General features: G+C 41.8%; 1 protein-coding gene across 1 annotated transcript in view; it reads right to left on the bottom strand.

The window, feature by feature from the left end:
- Positions 1 to 23008, bottom strand: part of LOC124595033 (juvenile hormone esterase-like) — a 72927-nt gene extending 49919 nt beyond the window's left edge. Inside the window, exon 1 of the mRNA XM_047133594.1 lies at positions 22757 to 23008. Within this exon, the coding sequence (XP_046989550.1) occupies positions 22757 to 22990 (234 nt within the window). The 5' untranslated portion in view covers positions 22991 to 23008. The remainder of the gene's footprint in view (positions 1 to 22756) is intronic.
- Between the last annotated feature and the right edge of the window lie 264 nt (positions 23009 to 23272).

The raw sequence follows: 23272 nt of genomic DNA on the forward strand, positions 1-23272 counted from the left end.
TAGCTCCGATGGTAGAGGACTTGCCCGCAAAAGGCAAAGGTGTGGAGTTCGAGTCTCGGTCCGGCACACAGTTTTAATCTGCCAGCAAGTTTAATATCAGTGCATACTCCGCTGCAGAGTGAAAATCTCATTCTGGCAGTTCTTCTGTACACAGCCTTGCATTTTCTAATGAACAGCTGGATCCTATTTTCTCTAAAAAACTTAAAAAATGATAATTAAAAATATTTTCTACTTCTGACTCTTTGTTAACAAACTTTTCTTTGAGTATGATAGAAATATAGTCTTCCTGTGTTCTCGATTGCCCTGTTTCCCTTTTAACAATATTAATTTAATTATCAGATATGCTAATTGCAGACATAATGCACATATTTATGGACTTTTTAATGACTTTTCTTAATACAGTACAATACTTTTTATAATTGACTGCAGCAACAGTTACTCCCTACATTGTTATACAGATATATATGCTCTCCTGTGCTGTATTACTATTACGGAAATTTTGCTACATAATTATGAAAACTAAAATAAACCTGACCCATGCAGACCTTGACACTACTGTACTTCACCCACGCCACCAAGGGGCTACATGCAATTGACCAGACAGCTAGCTATCTTGACAAAGCATGTCATTGTTCAGGGAATATTGTACATCATGCAGTCTGCTGCAAGAACAGCATAGTTGTAGATAACTCTTTTAAACGCTTGCGGAATTTTCAATTTACTTTCTGTGAAAGCTACTAGAAAAATTGGCGTTATTACCACCACCCAATCACTACGGTCTCCAGAACTAACTTACTTATTTAATTTTATTGTTCAGCTGTAGCTTTTTTATCACCAAAGAAAATTGGCAAAAAACTTTAATCAATTTTAAATGTAGCGTTAGTTCTTATGTTCCTTATAATAATTCATACTAAATTTTATGGCAGCTTTTATTATCAGCTACAGCAATGGTTCTTTTTATATTTAATGTGAATAAATGTACTGAATAGAACACAAATTTCGCAGCTCTCAAATTACAAAATACTAGTTATAATACTTAATTAGCAATTACCAAGCGGTGCTGGTAACCAATTCTTTTTAATTCTGCAGCTTGTACATTTCTGCTTCGAAACAGTTAAGGATATTTCTTAACCTCAAGTCCTCGCCTCCCCCCCTCCCCCTCCCCACCCCCGCCCCCATTAAGCCTACTGGTACTACACCACCCTCTGCTACACACCTTACAAATGTAAATGCTCTCCACTGTTCGAGTTCATGCGCTTTTGAACCACTACCACAAGCTTCAACATCAATTTTCAGACCGTTTTATGTGTCAACTGCATCAGCTTTCCGCTAGCAAACCTGCACTGACTGTTTCAGAATCTGAATCATTTTAGGTTCGAAAAGAAATATACGTGGCATTCTTAGGGGAATTTTCAAAGTGATTCCGAAATGTTTCGTCATCTGACTCCGCTCTAAACTGCAATAAATAATCAAAAACAGTATTTGATTTTTTTCCGTTAATACAGGTCACATGCAACGCACAAAATAATACGCCAGAAAAGCGTTCTTTAAACTTTGTACGTACTAAATTCGCTAGGTGCTCACAGATGAGTTCTTCTACACCCTTAGTTTGGTTTGTTATAACATCAACAAAATTACTTTACTTTTCAACTGCATCTTATGCTTTCTCGCAGATTCGTGAAAACCGCTAAATGGACAGTTTATGAATCCGCCACAATGACTGTCATGCGTTATAAATGGGGGGAGAAGCACATACAACTTAAGTGTTCCTGTAACTGAGTAAACCAACCGTGGGTGTACTGACAGCAAGTACAATCGAAATGTTGTCCTTGTTCAATCTACATCATTCTTGAAATGTCCACCCCCGGTAGCTGCGTGGTCAGCGCGACAAAATGTCAGTCCTAAGGGCCCGAGTTCGATTTCCGACTGGGCTGCAGTTTTTCTCCGCTCAGGGACTAAGTGTTGTGTTGTCTTAATCATCATTTCATCCTCATCGACGCACAAGTCGCCGAAGTGGCGTCATATCGAAAGACTTGCACCTGGCGAAGGGTCTACCTGACGGGAGGCCCTAGTCACACGACACTTACATTTTATTCTTGAAATTAAAATTTTTGTCAGATATCGGCGTAGATTCAATAAAGTCTTACACATTAGGTAAGCAGCAAATCTCATTTTTTCAATGCAATTTCAGACATGGCAAATACTGACCAGTACCTATAAAGTAAGTACTGGCCAGGTCTAAATTACCTTTTCTTCACCAGTACATTGCTGGTATTTTTAATAGACATATCTGAATTTGGCTCACCCATATCTTGTTATATTTCATTTTTCGATTCTCTCACTATTATTTTCGGTTTTCATTCGTTTATCAATCATTTTTCACGCCGTACAATGCAGAAAGTTCTTGGTAAACCATATACATTCACCACTGCTCACTTACAACTATTCGTAGTTCACTATGAAAAAATTGAAAGATAACATTGTTCACTGTCAACAACACTTTTACGCCGGATCGATGAGCTGAGTGTATGACAGTGTGCTATAGAGACATTCATGCTCAAATACTATGCTTATTTTCAGCAGTGATTGTGAAATTAATTGAATACATGCAGTTGTACAGCAATTACTCAATGAGTGCCACCCACTGTTCGGTGGCATCGGTTGGCTGTAGTTCAAATGACAACGACGTCCTGCTTCTACCGGTCAGTACACATCAATGTGACCACAGAGTACAATGGAGCATACGTACACCACATTGAAAAGAAATATTACTCTAAATTAGCGCCTGACAACTGTTAACAGTTATTTGAATTTTCAGTGAGTAAGCTTTTGATGAGTGTGTTTTGTCGTGCAACTGTTTTGTTAGACCAATAGCCACTTGAGATTTACGAAGATGCACGAACTTAGTGACGTTGGATTTGGGATGGCGACTTTCGTTTTGTAAGAAAACATTTCCGAGATGGAACTCTCACTATGGATATCTTTCTTAATGGGAGAATATGTCCCAAGCAATGAATTGAAGATGGGAAAGACGTGCCGTGGTTTAATAATGAAATTCGGAAAATGCTTCGGAAAGCGAGACAATGTTGCATCATCGGTTCAAAACAGAACGTAGAAATGCCGAAACGCAAAATTTAGTAAAAATCCACCCATCTGTAGAAAGATGGATGCGCAAAGCATACAGTTACTTCCACCGTTATTTATTTATTTCGAGTTCTGTTGATCCATATGAGAATATACCTCTGGATATAGAACGAGTCAAATTTTTACAAATTATTGTTTAGTGCACAAGTAAATTGTTCTTATCATACAAATAACAGGAACAGATTAGCTAACACGTAACATTATGTATGAGTTGTGTATAAATTCCTAAGGGACCAAACTACTGAGGTCACCGGTCCCTATATGTGTGAGTTATCATACTTGACTTCTGAATGAATATACAGATATACATACATTTCAATTTTTAAATTACACTGTAGATAAACAAAGTATGATGATTAAGGCCATAAAAGCCACAAAAATAGATTTAAGCATACTCAAGAGGTATTATGCATTTTGGCTTAGAAATTCGTCTATACTATTACATTACATTACATTTATCGTTTTCCATGGATCCCTTGCAGAGGAGTCTCTGGGATTTTTTTATACTTTTTTACTCAGATACATGGATACTGTGCAGTTCTAATGCAGACAGAGATATGAGCTATAGTCCTTGTGTTGGCCAACAGGAAGTTCTTTAATTCACTCTGAAACCGATCTTTATCACTTACAAGACCTTTGATACGCTCTGGTAAGCTATTAAATATATGACTGCCCATATATTTGACTCCTTTTTGTACTGATGTTAAGTTTTTATATACATATCTTGTTAGCGAAAAGATCTTGCAGAGAACCTGAGAAATTCTGGTCCTACCTAGAATCACTAGCAATAAATGGGTAACAGGGTTCACTCGTCATTTGTCGACGAGTCTGGTTTAGCAATAGATCACAGCAAATAAAGGAAAATTGAAGTTGTAAACAAGATTAGATGAGATTAGATTTACTTTTGTTCCAGTTGATCCGTAGTGAGGAGGTCCTCCAGGATGTAGAACATGTCAGAAAAACAATAATACGATAATATTTACAACTAAAACAAATAAGCTAATGGTCCTTCTACAGATCCCAAGTGGAATGATTGTCATTCTTTTTTTTTTTAAATAACATTATACGAAAGGATCATTTTACAACACTCATTTACTAAGATCGCATTAATGCACTGAATTTAAAATTAAACAATGTTGTTTTATGTATAAGGTAATAAACATACAATAGAACTACTACAATACTTATTTACAATGAATACATTACTGCAATGAAACAATGCAAAAGTTAGATTGTACTTTATACATACACACACACACACACACGCAATCAGTTGGTTCTGTTGAGAAATTCATCAGTGGAGTAGAAGGGGTTGGCTTCTCTTCTCTTAAACTGAATTTTATTGGTTGTTAAGCTTTTTATAGCTGCTTGCAAGTAATTGGAAATGTGTGTTCGTGAATAATGCACACTTTTTCTACAAGAGTAAGTGACTTTAAATCCTTGTGAAGATTATTCTTATTTCTATTATTGATTCCATGAACTGAGCTGTTGGTTTGAAAAAGTGATATATTTTTAATGACAAATTTCATTAAGGAATACATATATTGGGAAGCTGTAGTTAGTATCCCCAGTTCCCCAAACAGGCCTCTGCAGGATGTTCTTGAGTTCATATCACATGTAACTCTTATTGCATGTTTTTGTGCCCAGAAAACTTTAGCTTTGCTTGATGAATTACCCCAAAAAAGAATCCCATATGACATTAGTGAGTGAAAGTAAGCGTAGTATGCCAGCTTTTTCACTTTTATGTCCCCTATGTCTGGCAGAATTCGCATAGCAAATAGAGATTTGTTTAGAAGCTTCAGCAGTTCTGTGGTGTGCTCCTCCTGGTTGAATTTATTATCAAGCTGTAATCCTGAGAATTTAGCACTGGCCACTTCTTCTATTTGCTTGCCATCATATGTTAGGTAAATATTCGTGGGACACCCCTTACAAGCTCTGAACTGCATGTAGTGTGTTTTTCCATAGTTTAGTGACAATGAATTGGCTAGGAACCAGTGATAAATGTCCACAATTATTTTATTACCCGATCTTTCTAAGACTACACTTCATTTGCTATTTATTGCAATGTTTGCCTCGTTGACAAACAAAACTAACTTGGCATCTGGTAATGTTACTGGTGAAAGGTCATTGATATACACATGTAATTAGTTTCCAGTTGGATGATGCCTGATAGCTTTATACATTTCTCTCTCCTAACACCTTTTGTTTCCTGCCAGAGATATAAGATCTGAACCATTTTGCAGCATTTCCTGTTACACCTTAATATCCCAATTTACTTAAAAGGATATTGTGATTTACACAGTCAAATGCCTTTGACAGATCACAAAATATACCTGTTGCCTGCAACTTTTGTCTAATGAGTTAAGCACATTTTCACTGTAAGTGTAGATAGCCTTCTCAGTATCAGAACCCTTTAGAAATCCGTACTGCGACTTTGACAGTATGTTATTTGTGATAAGATGGTTATAAGACTTTTAAAATCTTTGAGAATGCTGGCAAAAGTGAAATCGGACGGAAATTTGCCGCTATTTCTTTATCTCCCTCTTTAAAGAATGGCTTAATTTCAGCATATTTCAACCATTCAGGAGATATTCCACTGATGAACGACTGGTTACACAGATAGCTTAATATGTTACTCAACTCTGAATCACATTCTTTAATTAACTTTGTTGATATTTTATGATGGGCATTACTTCTGCTGGGGTAGTGAGGGTCAAATTCATATTATGGAAGTTACTTGAAATATCTGGTATGAGATATCCCATGGTGGCATCTGGTTCTACCAGTCTCCTCCTTCACTGTATCCCATATTGTCTCTACTTTGTTATCTGATATCACTATCTTTTCCTTCTAACATATTTGCTTTGATGTCTGTATTAGAGTACTTAATATTTTGCAGTATTTCTTGTAATGTGCTATAGCATCAACATCAGAACTGTTTCGGATTGACAGATACAGTTTTCTTTTTGTTTTACAAGATACCTCGATTCCTTGAGTAATCCATGGCTTCTTTTTAGACTTTGCACCAATCTTGGTCAGCTTTGGGGGGGGGGGGGGGAGGGGAACAGTGTTCAAATAAGGTAAACACTTTATTAGCAAAAGTGTTATACTTTTCATTCATGCCATGAGCACTGTAAACATCACACCAGTGAATGTCTCTGAGGAGTGTCCTAAACTAATTAATTTTTGGGTTATTGATTACCCTCTTGAGTTCAGATTTAACAGATTTTATATGCTGTTCAGTATTAACATTTAACAGAAGGAACTGCATACCATGGCCTGAGAGGCCATTGACTATTGGTTTTGTAATATAATTTTGTTCATTGGACTTTCCTGTAAAGATATTATCAATGGCTGTGAGCAACTGGCTACCCAAGTTGGGAACTTTACTGTGGGAATTAAGTTAAATGATAGTGTTTACTAACTCAAATAAGTTCTTATTGGGAGAGTCTTTAAGGAAATCTACACTGAAGTCACCAGAAACTACTATTTCTTTGTTTCTGGTTGTTAAATGGAGCAGTACAAGGTGGTTTATGAACAGATTAAAGTTACCTGCAAGTGCTGATGTACACTTAATATTATGAAGGTTTTTTTATGAAATTCTACTTCTGTTACACATACTTCCATATGCTGTTCTAGGAAAAATTTATGAATGTCTATGTTCTTAAATTTATGACAGTTCCTGATGAATGTTGGAACTCCTCCTTTCTCCATTTCTGTTCTTGAAAAGTGAGATGCTGACCTAAATCCTGTAACACTTAAAAGTTATACACCAGTGGTCACATAATGCTCAGTGGGGCAGATTATGTCAGGGTTTGAGGACTCTAATTCATCTATGCAGATAATTAATTCATTAATGTTATTTCTCAGCCCTCGAATATTTTGATGCAGTAAAGATAGCTGACATTTCACATTGACTGAGCTAAAATTGGGTGGAGTTGAAATTTCTGCTGATTGTTGAAGATTCTTAACCAACAGCCGTTTATGCTGATGCAAGAAGCTAGAATTAAGTTTTTTGGTTTGTCTCAATCCTAACCTCTCTTAAAACTTGGTTTCTCTCTGTCCTCCCTAGCCTAAAAAAGGGTCTTTTCTGAACCCTATAACCAATCGTATTTTATCTCTCATGACAGTGCCTCCCCCTTAAACTTTCCTGCTATTTTCCCAGCCAATTTACCCTTTGGTTTCCTGTTGAGGTAAAGGCCATGTCTAGTATAATCCCACCTATTGTGGGAATCAACTGGAACCACACCAATGTGTGACCCTGCACCCAACATAAGCAGCCACTCCAACCTCAGAATTAACTCTCCTGACAGAAGAGTTCAAATGAGGTCGGCCATGGCGCCCAAGAACAGATACAAACTCAACACTAGTATGCTTCAGTGCTGATGCAATCTTTTCCAGGTCACACTCTTTACTGCACCCAAGATCTCCGTCAGTACTATTACCTGGCGCACCCACTATAACCACGGTGTCTTCCTTAGTGAAATCTTTGCAAAGTGACCCTAAATCCTCTGTCACCTGCTCCAGACCAGCACTAGGTTTAAAATAATTGGTGACCTGGTATTCTGATCCTAGTTCATCCCGCAAAAGTTGGCCAACACCTCTTCCATGGGAACTACCTAACAACAACACTTTCTTTCTCTTTACTGATTTCCTTACAATCTTACTTTCCAATTTGCTGGTGGAAGTTTGTTGTGCCCTGTCTACACCTGCAACTGCTTGAGGCTTACCAGTTTCTAACTGTAGCAACAGGTCAAATCTGTTTTCCATTTTCACTATGAAGCTGTCAGACAAACTTCTAGGCCTGTTCCTCCTGTTGCCTGTTGCAACTTCCCGTCTCTCTTTACCCTTCTCCCTCCTTAACCTGTCAATATCTCCCCTGGCCTTGTCTAACTCAGCCTGAAGGACGGCACTTTTCCCCTCCTGTTCTAGTATCTTCCTATCTCTACTACATATCCTACAAAAGCACTGATGAGTCTCATTTACTTCCCCTACTCCCACGCCACTACAGTGGAAAACACTACAGCACCCGTCACACCGAAGCCCCGATCTAACAATCCTACGGCAGGTCAAGCACTTTCCACTCAAGATAAACGTAATAGTTTATTAAGAATAAGTCTGTTAAATTACAGATAAACACAAAAATAAGATTCCAAAAATTTGGCCTATACGCAATAGTATGTAAACAAAAACAACAGTGCAAAGTTTCCAAAACAACAACTTAAACTTTACGCTACTTTCCGGAAATGTGAGTTAAATAATGAAGCGGTACGCTGCAGTTAAATTGCTAGAGAGAGCAAAGAACAATTAAACGAAATTCTATAGATTTGCTGCGGCAAAACGTAAACAGAAAATACGACTATAGCCCGACTGTACGATCTTTTCACGTTTTCTGCTATATTACGTAAAGAAAAATGAAACCTTTAATGGTACGCTTAAAAAAATACAGCTATTTATCACGTAATCAGTACTAAACTAAATGTTATTATAATCTAAAATGACTTATTTTTACGAGAACATCAAAACTCGCGCTAGCCACTAGGTCCGATTGGAATTCCAATTTGGTTTTACAGAGAGCACTCTATGTCACTGGTCCTTTACTTAGCTAGCATCTATAACGAATCTCTCTCCCAGCGCAAAGTCCCACGCAACTAGAAAAAAGTGTAGGTCACTACTGTCTATAAGAAGGGTAAATTAACGGACCTGCAAAAGTTATCAGTTTGCTACAAAGTCCTTAAGCATATTCGAAGTTCGAATTCAATAAATTTCTTTGAGACAGAGAAGCTTCCGTCCACAAATCAGCACGGATTTAGAAAGAATCGCTTGTGCAAAACTCATCCTGTCCTTTTATCGCACGACATACTGCGAACCATGGAAGTAGAGGAACTGGTAGATTCCACATTTCTAGATTTCCAAGAAGCATTTGACACGGTGCCCCACTGGAGATTGTTGACGAAGGTCCGAGCATACGGATTAGGCTCCCATATATGTGAGAGGCTCGAAGACATCTTAAGTAATAGAACCCAGTATGTTGTCCTGGACGGCGACTGTTCATCAGAGACAAGGGTATCGTCAGGAGTGCCCCAGAGAAGCACGATAGGACCGTTTTTGCTCTCTATATACGAGGGTTGGAACTTAAATAGTAGCAACTATTTATTCACAACCGACACAAAAGAGTTACGTGTATGCGCCTGTTATTGTCCTTGAAAGTAGTCACCAGTGTTGTGTAAAACCCGTTTCCAACGATGTGGAAGGCGTAGTATACCGTCAGCAAAGCCTGTTCTGTTGATGGTACGAATAGAGCGGTCTACTGCCTGTCGAATCTCTGGAACAGTTCTGAAGCGAATGTCACGAAGTGGGTCCTTCATCTTCGGAATAAAATCAAAGTCACAAGGACTTAGGGGAAGGTGGGGGAATTACACGCATGTGGGTAATCCCACGCAGGCTGATTTACGCAGTTTTAATGGCGCAAGCTGTTCCCAGTTGGTGCTACACCCTGCCGGCAGCAGTAACAACTACTACGCAGCTTAGGCCAGCCATTTTCCAGTGGCATTGTTGGAGCAGTGAAGTATTGTTTATTTTTGGCGTGTCTCATGTAATTTTGGTCAGCTATATTTTGCAAGGTAAGTGCTGCTATAAGTTTCTTTAATGCAATTCTTGCGTATCAACTACTAACCCTAGATGAAACCTTTAATTTAATTGTAGATTTGTCCCGCTATTTGAATTAGGTGCCGAATTATGCTTAGGTTACGGTGGGGTAATGCCACGCAGCTGTTGAAGTGCGTGGTATCCCCCTTGCAGGTTATATTTGTAATACTAACGAGGTTTTTTTTTTTTTAGTTTCAGATGGGTAGATATTATAAAAGAAAAACCCAGAAAGCGAAATGGACACAAAGAGGAACTTTGTAAGGCTCTTGATGCCATCAAATCTGGAAGAAAAATAAGAGAAGTATCAAGAGCTTTCGGGATTTATGAATCTACTCTGCGAATGAGAATGAAGGTTAATAATACCGAGGGTCCAAAAGTTGGAAGAAACCCAACATTTTCGAGAGAACAGGAAAATGAGATAAGGGATCATGTTATTACAATGGCCAAGCTGTTCTATGGCATTAGATGCATCCAGCTGCGAAAGATTGCATTTGAGTATATAGAGGCTAACAACATTGCAAACAATTTTGATAAGTCATCTAGGTTAGCTGGAAAGGATTGGCTAGCTCTATTTTTAAAAAGAAACCCAAGTATTAGCATGAGAAAACCTGAAGCAACTAGCATTAACAGAATACAGGCATTTAATGAAGAAGAGGTTAACGCATATTTTAAATATTTAGAACATATCTTTGAAAAATATAAATTTAAAGAGGGGCGAGTGTTCAACATCAATGAAACGAGCATAAATACTGTACACAAGCCCGAGAGAATTTTGGCTCCTAAAGGTGTTAAACAAATAGGTGGGGCCACGTCTTGGGAAAGGGGGAAAACGTGACTGTGATATGTCGTTTCACTGCTGCTGGTACCTACATCCCCCCTATCTTTATCTTCCCCAGGAAGAGGATGTCAAATCTCTTAAATAAAGGTGGACCAGTTGGAGCAATATATGGTTTTTCTGTCAGTGGCTGGTCCGATGAGTCATTATTTTTCGAATGGATCCAACATTTTGAGAACAATGTAAAATCAACTATTGATGACCGTGTGCTGCTGATTTTAGATAATCACAGCAGCCACATTTCACTTGATATTTTTGAATTTTGTAAAAAGCATTCTGTTGTCATGGTAACCCTACCTCCACACACTTCTCACGAGCTTCAACCACTAGATGTTACATTCTTCTCTTCTTTGAAATCAGCCTTCATTCGTGAATGTGACATGTATGTGAAGTCACAGGTGTATCAAAAAGTTACACCATATGAGTTAGCATAACTTTTTAATAAGGCATATACACTCCTGGAAATGGAAAAAAGAACACATTGACACCGGTGTGTCAGACCCACCATACTTGCTCCGGACACTGCGAGAGGGCTGTACAAGCAATGATCACACGCACGGCACAGCGGACACACCAGGAACCGCGGTGTTGGCCGTTGAATGCCGCTAGCTGCGCAGCATTTGTGCACCGCCGCCGTCAGTGTCAGCCAGTTTGCCGTGGCATATGGAGCTCCATCGCAGTCTTTAACACTGGTAGCATGCCGCGACAGCGTGGACGTGAACCGTATGTGCAGTTGACGGACTCTGAGCGAGGGCGTATAGTGGGCATGCGGGAGGCCGGGTGGACGTACCAGCGAATTGCTCAACACGTGGGGCGTGAGGTCTCCACAGTACATCGATGTTGTCGCCAGTGGTCGGCGGAAGGTGCACGTGCCCGTCGACCTGGGACCGGACCGCAGCGATGCACGGATGCACGCCAAGACCGTAGGATCCTACGCAGTGCCGTAGGGGACCGCACCGCCACTTCCCAGCAAATTAGGGACGCTGTTGCTCCTGGGGTATCGGCGAGGACCATTCGCAACCGTCTCCATGAAGCTGGGCTACGGTCGCGCACACCGTTAGGCCGCCTTCCGCTCACGCCCCAACATCGTGCAGCCCGCCTCCAGTGGTGTCGCGACAGGCTTGAATGGAGGGACGAATGGAGACGTGTCATCTTCAGCGATGAGAGTCGCTTCTGCCTTGGTGCCAATGATGGTCGTATGCGTGTTTGGCGCCGTGCAGGTGAGCGCCACAATCAGGACTGCATACGACCGAGGCACACAGGGCCAACACCCGGCATCATGGTGTGGGGAGCGATCTCCTATACTGGCCGTACACCACTGGTGATCGTCGAGGGGACACTGAATAGTGCACGGTACATCCAAACCATCATCGAACCCATCGTTCTACCATTCCTAGACCGGCAAGGGAACTTGCTGTTCCAACAGGACAATGCACGTCCGCATGTATCCCGTGCCACCCAACTTGCTCTAGAAGGTGTAAGTCAACTACCCTGGCCAGCAAGATCTCCGGATCTGTCCCCCATTGAGCATGTTTGGGACTGGATGAAGCGTCGTCTCACGCGGTCTGCACGTCCAGCACGAACGCTGGTCCAACTGAGGCGCCAGGTGGAAATGGCATGGCAAGCCATTCCACAGGACTACATCCAGCATCTCTACGATCGTCTCCATGGGAGAATAGCAGCCTGCATTGCTGCGAAAGGTGGATATACACTGTACTAGTGCCGACATTGTGCATGCTCTGTTGCCTGTGTCTATGTGCCTGTGGTTCTGTCAGTGTGATCATGTGATGTATCTGACCCCAGGAATGTGTCAATAAAGTTTCCCCTTCCTGGGACAATGAATTCACGGTGTTCTTATTTCAATTTCCAGGAGTGTATTAAGGTCGCTACCATGGACAAAGGGCAGTCAGGGTTTAAGGCATGTGGGATTTGCCCTTCCAATCCAAACAAATTTGAACATGACGACTTACAACAATGTGAGATCTTCAGAGATGTTGTCCTTGAAGACGAAGAGGTTCCGAATGCAACAAATGGAAATGAGGTGGTTGCATCTACAAACGAGCCACAAATCTCCAAAAGGAGTCAAGAACAGAATCCTGGATCTTCAGCAGAAGATGTTCCACTTCTAGTAGGCCTAGAAGAGGTCACAACAACATCAACTAAAAGTGCATGTGTCAAGCACGTTAGTGTATTTGACATATTTCCTTTTCGAAAACAAAAACAAGTTCTTCCTAAGACGAAAGAAGCCAAGGGAAAGCCTAAGGGAAAGTCAGTGATCCTTACAGAAACTCCAGAGAAGAATAAACTACTAACGGAGTTATGAATAAAGAAACAAAAAGAAGCAATGAAAAAGAAAGCTGAAGGAAAAAAAGAAAAGAAATGTTATGGATAAAGCAGGTAAATGCAGAATTCTGCAACTTAAAAAGTTTCGAAGAAGAAACAGACATTATACAAAAAGAAACACCACCAAGAAAGTGAGAGTAGCAGCGAGGATGACCTAAAGCAGATAATGGATAAGGCAGATAAGTGCAGAATTCTGCAACTTAAAAAAGTTTCGAAGAAGAAACAGACATTATACAAAAAGAAACACCACCAAGAAAGTGAGAGTAGCAGCGAGGATGACCTAAATCTGGACTTGCAGAACATTTGTGATGACGATGAAATGGATGATATTGATCCGTTGGCGATTTCAGAAGATGTCTGTTTAGTTTGGGAAAAGTTTGGAAAAGATGTAGAACTATGGTGTCGATGTATTTCTTGTAGCAGATGGAGTCATGAAGAATGTAGTGGAAGGAACACTCCAAAAAGTTACAAGTGCGATCTTTGCTGTATGAGAAAATGAACTCTTTTCACATCGCTAAAAATGTAAAAAACGAAGATTATAAGAGATGTTTGTAGAATTACATTATTTCATTCTTAAGTGTACTGCTTACTATTTGTAGTAACTAATTAGCAAATAAAAATAGGAAGTATTGTACATTTCTATGGTTTGTTTGTTTTACGTGTTATTACCCAATACTTTGCGTGTCATTGCCCTCAGGGGTGGGGAATACCACGCATTTGCACATTTTTTTTATTTTAATGTGCAAAATTAAGGTACTGTTTATAACTATTTACAAACGATTGGAATATGTGGAGAAATGTCCATTGTATGGTATGTACTTATTTTCATACGTTTTAATGACGTAACGAATAGTTCACATCTATTTTTCCTCAGGTGCGTGTATTTCCCCCACTCTCCCCTACGTTCGGAGAGTATGCTGGATGGTACAGTACTTCCCAGTCCCATCGACCAAACATAGCAACCACAGCTTGTTATCCTAACGCATTACGTTCATCCACGGCAGGCCGTCGATGCACAGTATTACTGTTCGTTTTTGGAGCATCACCTGCGACCAGGTTTGCGAAAGAAGCGGTGACACTTTCTGCGCAACCCACCCATCATTTTGCACGACAATGCGTGGGCGCATTGTTGTTGCTCTGTTCGGTCGATGGGACTGGGAAGTAATGTACCGTCCACCATACTCCCCGGGCTTAAGTCCTTGTGACTTTGATTTGATTCCGAAGATGAAGGAACCACTTCGTGGCATTCGCTTCAGAACTGTTGCAAAGATTCGACAGGCAGTAGACCGCTCCATTCGCACCATCAACAGAACAGGATTTGCTAATGGTATACTACACATTCCACATCGCTGGCAACGGGTTCTACACAACGCCAGTGACTACTTCGACGGATAGTAACAGGTGCAAACATGTAACTCTTTTGTATCGGTCGTGAATAAATAGTTGCCACTATTTAAGTTCCAACTCTCGTGCGTAAATAATCTGATAGACAGGGTGAGCAGCAATCTACGACTTCATTCTGATGTCGTTCTAGTATACGGGAAAGTGCATGCATTCGGTTACTGTAGGTGAATACAGGGTGATTTAGACAGAATTTTTATTTGACGTGATGAATGGTAGCTTGCTCTAAATGTAGAAAAATGTAAGTTAACACAGATGAATAGAAAAACAATCTTGTAATGTTGCCATAGTCACGTCAATTAAATATCTCGGCATAACATTGCAAAGCGATATGAAATGGAAAAAGCATGAAAGGCCGGCAATGAGGAAGGCGAATGATCGACTTCGGTATATTGGGAACATTAGCCCATCTATAAAGAAGAGGCACATATGCAGAATACTGATGCTACCCATTCTTGAATACTGCTCCCCACCAGATCGGATTAAAAGAGGACATCGAAGCAATTCGGAGGCAGCCTGCTAGATTTGATACTGGTAGGTTCTGTCAACTTGCAAGTATTAGAGAGAATCTCTGGAGGGAAGACGACGTCCTTCTTCGTGAAATACTACTGTGAAAATTTGGAGAACCGGCGTTTTCGGCTGACTGCAGAACGCTTCTACTATCGCTAGCGTACATTTTTCGTAAAAACAGCGAATACGAGATACAAAAATTAGGGCTTGTACGGAGACACGTACAACACTGTCGTTTTTTCCCCTCGCTTCATCCGCGGTTGCAACAGGAAAAGAGAATGATTGGTAGCGGTACAAGGTACCCTCCGCCATACGTCTTATGGCATCTTGTGGAGTATTTATATAGATCTAGACCGCGTAATTCATGTAGCAGTTTCCACACGCAGCAGATCATCAGATTCATTTCATTTTATTGTAGCTTATTAAAAATGCTCGGAGTCTGTTGACGTTTTTCTTCCCTTATGAGCTATGCATTGTTCGCATGTACTAAAATCCCGGATATTCCGGCTGCAGAAATACAAGTCTAATTTTGCGTTTTTATCCGTATTGGACCCGCATTTTATTCAATTTTTAATGGTAAAGTCATTTTTAAGATTTTACTTAATTTTTTGGATGTTTGTGTTTAACGTTCATTTATGACACAACAGTTCATTCTTTTAATGTTAACAAGAACGAACAACCCATACTCCTATGGGAAAAACGCAGCAGTATTGCTCAAGGATGTATTCGTACATGTTAAAAATAATGGGGCGTTCATCTGCTTATTGTCATTGTCACGTTATTTATGGTTGTTAACTTGAACCAGGTATGGGTACCGAAACAAAAATATCGATTTCGTGTATCGATGTTGTACCCAACATAGTGTCCAGCAGTTTTAAGAAAACAAACGAAGAACACGTTTGACGGCACCGTCTCTGGCGAGCCGCTTGAATTTGCGCGTGCAATCGCTAGCTTGGATAACTTCAGTGCTAACTCGAAAACGGCGTAACGCATCGAATTTTTTCCAACAATTATTTCTCAGCACATCCTATCCTGCAACACTCTTCAAGGTCTTCTGACTGTTTCAGACCACCCCTTATATTTATGAACTTGTCGAGCTGAAAATGGCTCTATAATCGAAATTGACCAATCATGGTTTAAACAAACAAAAACATACAGTCTCGGCGGAAGTAACATCGTATTCTTAAACGTCTGGATCCGGAAAATGTGCTTGCAAAACTTTATGAGCTTTAAAACAATTTTATCCTTCCACATACAATGAGGTGACAAAAGTCATGGGATATCTCCTAATATCGCAACAGATCTCGTTTTGACTGGTTAGTGCAGCAACTCGACGTGACATGGACTTAACAAGTCGTTGGAATTCCTCTTCAGAAATATTGAGCCGTGCTGTCTCTATAGCCATCCATAATTGCTAAAGTGTTGGCGGTGTAGGATTTTGTGCACGAGCTGACCTCTCGACTATGTCGCATAAATGTTCCATGGCATTCATGTCGGGCGTTGTGGGTGGTCAAATCATTCGCTAGAATAGTCCAGAATGTTTTTCAAACCAATCGCAAACAACTGTGGCGCGGTGGCATGGCGCATTGACTTCCATCGTTGTTTGGAAACATGAAGTCCATGAACCGTTGTAAATGGCGTCCAAGTAGTGAAGGATCGGTTCAGTTGGACCAGAGGACCCAGTCCATTCCATGTAAACACAGCCCACACCATTATGGAGCCACCACTTGATTGCACAGAGCGTCGTTGACAAGTTGGGTTGAAGGCTTGGTGGGATCTGCGCCATACTCGAACCCTACCATCAGCTCTTACCAACTGAAATCGGGACCAATCTGACCAGCCCACTGTTTTCCGGTCGGCTAGTGTCCAGTCGATATAGTCACGAGCCCAAGAGAGGCACTGCAGGTGATGTTGTGCTGTTAACAAAGGCACTCGCGTCAGTCGTCTGCTGACATTTACGCCAAATTTCGCTAAGCTGTCGTAACGGATACGTTCGTCGTACGTCCCACGTTGATTTCTGCAGTTATTTCACACAATGTTGCTTGTCTCTTAGCACTGACAACTCTACGCAAACGCTGCTTCTGTCTGTCGTTAACTGAAGGTCGTCGGCCACTGCGTTGTCAGTGGTGAGAGACAACGCCTGAAATTTGGTTTTCTCGGCACACTCTTGACATTGCAGATCTCGGAATACTGAATTCCCTAACGATTTCTGAAATGGAATGTCCCAAGTGTCTAGCTCCAACTACCACTCCGCGTTCAAAGCCGTCGGAACCCTTTACACTAGCATCACTGAGTACAGATGGCGGCTCCACCAATGCACTGTCCTTTAATAACTTGTGTACGCGATACTACCGCAATCTGTATACAGGGTAGTCCACTGATAGTGACCGGGCCAAATATCTCACGAAATAAGCATCAAACGAAAAAACTACAAAGAACGAAACTCGTCTAGCTTGAAGGGGGAAACCAGATGGCGCTATGGTTGGCCCGTTAGATGGCGCTGCCATATGTCAAACGGATATCAACTGCGTTTTTTTTAAATAGGAACGCCCATTTTTTATTACTTATTCGTGTAGTACGTAAAGAAATATGAATGTTTTAGTTGGACCACTTTTTTCGCTTTGTGATAGATGGCGCTGTAATAGTCACAAACACATGGCTCACAATTTTAGACGAACAGTTGGTAACAGGTAGGTTTTTTAAATTAAAATACAGAACGTAGGTACGTTTGAACATTTTATTTCGGTTGTTCCAATGTGATACCTTTGTGAACTTATCATTTCTGAGAACGCATGCTATTACAGCTTGATTACCTGTAAATACCACATTAATGCAATAAATGCTCAAAATGATGTCCCCCAACCTCAATGCACTTGGCAATACGTGTAACGACATTCCTCTCAACAGCGAGTAGATCGCCTTCCGTAATGTTCGCACATGCATTGACAATACTGGCGCATGTTGTCAGGCGTTGTCGGTGGATCACGGTAGCAAGTTAATAATGGATTCGCATGTCTGTCCGTAGAAAGGCACTGATTGAGAACAGAAAATATGATGTTGACTGTACATGTTTGGCGTACTTAGAACTGGATTAATATTGAATTTTCCATGTCTTCTACTGATGTATGCGCAGATTCGTATTGCAGTAAACATTAGGTATTTGAACCTGTGTTTTTGTTTTTTCTCAAAATAAACTTTCTGTTTCTGCAATAAGTAACAGAAAAACCGGTGCGTTTCAGCAAAATGACTTTGTGACTGCGCATATTATATGACGTTGTTCGTCCAAGAAAATAAAAAAAATAGTCTGTTTTTCAAAGATATCATAAGCAATTGTGTAATAACTGTTACAAATATATGCAGAAAGGCATCTCACATTACATACATTGCCTGCACTGAGAAAGCGCAAATGCGTAAGCACAAAACAGTTTATCTGTTCTCTTGTATAATTTGTTGTTTGTCAGCTTAAAAGTTGCTCGGGTGAACGATTTAATTATGCATCATCACTTACTATATTATTAATACTAAAATTTAGTGGCTAACCTGTTTCGGTAGTTCTCCAGTGACGTTTTCCATGCTTTGTCTTGCACACTGCATATAATGATATAATATCACATAGTCTGCACTATCATCTGCATCTACATATACTCTCCACAGCCACTGTACGGCTCATGACAGAGTGTACCAAACGTACCACTACCAACCATTTTCTTTCCTGTTCCACTAGCAAACAGAGCGAGGTAAAACCGATTATCTATGTGCCTCCATATGAGCCCATATTTCTCGTATCTTATTTTTGTGGTCCTTATGCGAAATGTACGTCACGGTAGTAGAATCGTTCTGCCGTCAGCCGAAAATGCTGGTTTTTCAAATTTTATCAATCGTTTTGGGCGAAGAGAACGTCGTCTTCCTTCTAGAGATTCTCGTTTGAGTTCACGCAGCATCTCTCTAATACTCGCAAGTTAATGAACCTGCCAATAACAAATCTTGCAGCCTGCCTCTGAATTGCTTCGATGTCTTCCTTTTGACTCGTTTCACATCCATGCGTTACAACGGAAAAATGGATCTATGTCTATGGAATAAATATTGCAATAAATAAATACCTAAATGCGACTTAGTGCAGAGGAGTACTCAAGAATGGGAAGCACTAGTGTTCTGCACTGAAGCGCCAAAGAAACTGGTATAGGTATGCGTATTCAAATGATGAGATATGTAAAATTCAAATGCTGAGATATGTAAGTAGGCAGAATTAAAGACAAGTGTCTGGCGCTCGGTTACTGCTGCTACAATGGCAGGTTATCAAGATTTAAGTGATTTTGAACGCGTGTTATAGTCGGCGCACGAGCGATAGGAAACAACATCTCCGAGGTAGCGATGGAGTGGAGATTTTCCCGTACGACCGTTTCGTGAATATACCGTGAATATCCGGAATCCGGTAAAACATCAAATCTCCGTGCAAGAACGGGACCACCGGTGACTGAAGAAAATCCTTCAACGTGAGAAAAGTGCAACCCTTCCGCAAATTGCTGCAGATTTCAATGCTGACCCATCAACAAGTGTCAGCGTGCGAACCACTCAACGAAACATCATCGATATGGGCCCTCGGAGCCGAAGACCCACACGTATATTCTTGATGACTGCACTACACAATGCTTTATGCCTCGCCAGGGCTCGTTAACACCGACATCGGACTGTTGATGACTGGAAACATATTGCCTTGTCGGACGAGTCTCGCTTCGAATTGTATCGAGCGGATGGACGTGTAGGGGTATGAAGACAACCACATGAATCCATGGATCCTGCATGTCAGCAGGGGACTGTTCAAGCTGGTGGAGGCTCTGTAATGGTTGGGGCGTGTGCAGTTGGAGTGCTATGGAAACCGTGATATGTCTAGATACGACTCTTGGCAGGTGACACGTGCGTAAGTTTTCGGAAACTGATCACCTGCATCCATTCATGTCCATTTTGCATTCCGACGGACTTGGGCAATTCCAGCAGGACAATGCGACACCCCAAACATCCAAATTGCTACAGAGTGGCTCCAGGAACACTCTTCTGAGTTTAAACACTTCCGCTGGTCACCGAACTCCCCAGAAATGAACATTATTGTGCATATCTGCGATGCCCACCCCCTCGTGTTCGTACGGATTTACGGACAGCTGTGCAGGATTAGTGGTGTCAGTTCCCTCCAGCACTACTTCAGACATTAGTCGAGTCCATTCCACCATGTGTTGCGGCACTTCTGTATGCTAGCGGGGCCCTACATGATGTTAGGTAGGTGCACCAGTTTCTTTGTCTCTTCAGTATATATGTACTCTAATTTATAGATGGGTTGCGCTGTCCCGGAATTCACCTAATAAACCGAAGTCGACCATTCGCCTTCCTCACTGTCTTCCTTTTATACTCGTTCCATTTCATATCGCTTTGCAACGCCAAGCCTAAATATTTTATCAACATGACTGTGTCAAGCAGTGTGCAACAAACATTCGATTATTACAGTACTGTTCTTCCTGCTCATTTGGATCAACTTATATTTTTCTACATTTAGAGCAAGCTGCCATTCATCACATCAACTAGAAATTCTGTCTAAGTCGTACTGCATCCTCCTATAGTCGCTCAGTGACGACGCCTTTCCGCACACTACAGCATCATCAGCAAACAGCCGCAGATTGATGCTCACTGTATCTAAATGGTTCAAATGGCTCTATGTACTATGGGACTTAACATCTGAGCTCATCAGTTCCCTAGACTTAGAACTACTTAAACCTAACTAACCTCAGGACATCACACATATCCATGCCCGAGGCAGGATTCGAATCTGCGACCATATCAGGCCCCTGGTTCTGAACTGAAGCGCATAGAACCGCTCGGCCACATTGGCTGGCTCACTGTATCTGTCAGATCATATTTTATGTATGTAGAGAATACGAGCGGTCCTGTCACTTTTCCATGGGGCTCTCCTGACGATATCGTTGTCTCTGATGAACACTCGCCGTAGAGAACAATGTACTGGCTCCTATTACTTAAGAGGGCTTTGAGCCATTTACATGCCTGAGAGCCTGATTCATAACCTCTGACCTTCGTTAACTGTCTACAGTGAGGCGCCGTGCCAAACGCTTTCCGGATAGCGTGGTTCGCAGGAGATCGTGCGAGAAAACGACAGGCTGAGTTTCACCCAAGCAATTATTTCTAAATCCGTCCTGAATTGTGAACTGAAGCTTTTCTGTCTCAAGGCAATTTACTGTATTCGAAATTACAATATGCTCAAGAACTCAGCAACAAAGTGATGTTATGGATATTGGTCTATAATTTTGTAGGTCCGTTATTTATCGGTTCTTATGTATTGAAGTCATCTGCGCTTTTTTCTAGTCGCTTGGGACTCTGCGCTGGGAGAGAGATTGCAGGCTAGGAAGGGACCAATGACGAAGAGTACTATCCGCCAAGCGTCGCTTTGGTGCGCCACTGGTCGCTACACATGGTCACGAACTAACGGGTTCAAAGGAACGGTTCACCAAGATGAATGGGACGAGCGAGGAACGAGTTCTAAGCAACGGTCTTTCATAGTTCACTTCGGTCGCGGCTTTCTACTTATAGTTCCCAGGAACGGGATACGGTCGGTCTCGTTCCCGAACGGCATGTCGCCCAGTCTCGTTCCAGCCTCGGTTCCGTTTCCGTCTGTCTCGGTCTCGCTCGGTCGGACTCGGCCTTCGTGTGGCCACTCGTCGCAGTACCACTGCCGACTGCTCATAGTTCACTGTTCAGTATCTTGTTCGTTTCGTTCGCTTCGGACGCCCATTCTCGATCTGTTTCAAACCTTTTTAGAACTCTGAACTTCTGGTTCTTTTCGTATTCTATTCAGCGTCCACGACTGGTAATTAAAATGTACTTTATAATTACGTAAATTACATAAAAATTACATGGTATGTAATACATACATCTTTTCAGGCAACAAAACGGCGCATCAGCTTACTTCACTATATCGATAAACAACAGAAGAAATGTTTGTAAAAAGGCAAGATTCTTTGCTATTAGACATGCAAAGGACGTCGGCACAGCACACACGAGTGGCCATTTTCCGTCCTTTTTTGACCCCAGGTAAAAGAGCAAGTTCATTGTTATGGAAGGCAGACCGACTTACAAAAGAATGAAGCCCGCGCTTCGTAATCGAGTGTGGGAGAATAGGTAACTCCTACAACATTATTTCAGTGGTACAGGGTGGCGCACGAAAAATCGGCCCCGAGTACTGACTGCTCATTGTCGCTTACCAATCGTCATCTATTGTCTCGAAGTTGTTTGCATTAGTTTATTTGTTATTTCTTCACTGTCTAATTATTACATGTTTATCTATTCTGTCCGTAGCGGTCAACAATTTGTGGGTAATTGGCGTACAGTCTCTACTCGGGGCCGGTTTTTCGTGCGCCACCTTATATTAGTTTAATGCGATTAGCCACATTACGCTACAGTTGGCTAAACGAGATGTTTTGCAGAATCACAAAAATTACAAGTGTGTGAGACTTCTGTTATGAATAAAAACTCTGTACTCCAGGAGGGAGGCAAGTGCCCCCTCTTGGCGCCTTCCACCTTCAGTCACCTATACTACAAATTTTCAGTTTTTCATAAGAAGCATACACCAAGCACAGTGAACTGTGAACGAGTAAAAATGAACGGTTCCCAAAAAAGATCGATCACCAGTGAAATAGTTCCCAATGATGAACGACTTTGCCCATCTCTAGCGCGAACCAAAAAGGAGCGACACGTCTCGATATTGCTTCATTTGCTAAGATGGAGGTGGCCTGAAACAGAGCCACGTCCCCGCCAGGCAACCTCTGTACGAACTGCGCCCAGTGCATCGATCGCGTCCGACAGACGGGGCCTCACCTTGAAGCGCAGTTCGCCGACGGGTGGCAGCGCGTAGCGAACTCCGCGGAAAGCCAGGATGTTCCGGCCGTCCAGTGACGTCATCACGCTGCCCCGCAGCCGGCCCAGGGCCGTCTGCACCTGCGGCTCCCGCTGCTCGCTAGCGCCGCCACCTTTGCTGGCGCACCGCGCTGGCGCCAGCAACGCGACGCACGCCGCCAGCAGCAACGCCAGTGCTCCGCGTGTGCCCCGCATTATCGCTGTCTGGCCGCGAGGGAGTCGCAGCGGTTGTTTTATGTGGCAGACGCGTAGCCCCCACTGCAGGCACCTCACTCGCCGAGACAGCTAGTTCCCTGAATTGCCGCGACGCCGCGCTGTTGTGAAAGCCGTTCCGCCAAGGTCTATATAGATCTCGTTTCCCGCCAAGACGCTTCTGCGCATTTTGTAGTCTGATGACACTTGCGAGGCGTTTTCCACTGTGCTTCACACACCACACTCAAGCGTGATCCCCTGTTGTGTGGAAATCCCTATTTCGAT

This window comes from Schistocerca americana, chromosome 2, assembly GCF_021461395.2.
Source record: "Schistocerca americana isolate TAMUIC-IGC-003095 chromosome 2, iqSchAmer2.1, whole genome shotgun sequence".
Taxonomy (NCBI): domain Eukaryota; kingdom Metazoa; phylum Arthropoda; class Insecta; order Orthoptera; family Acrididae; genus Schistocerca; species Schistocerca americana.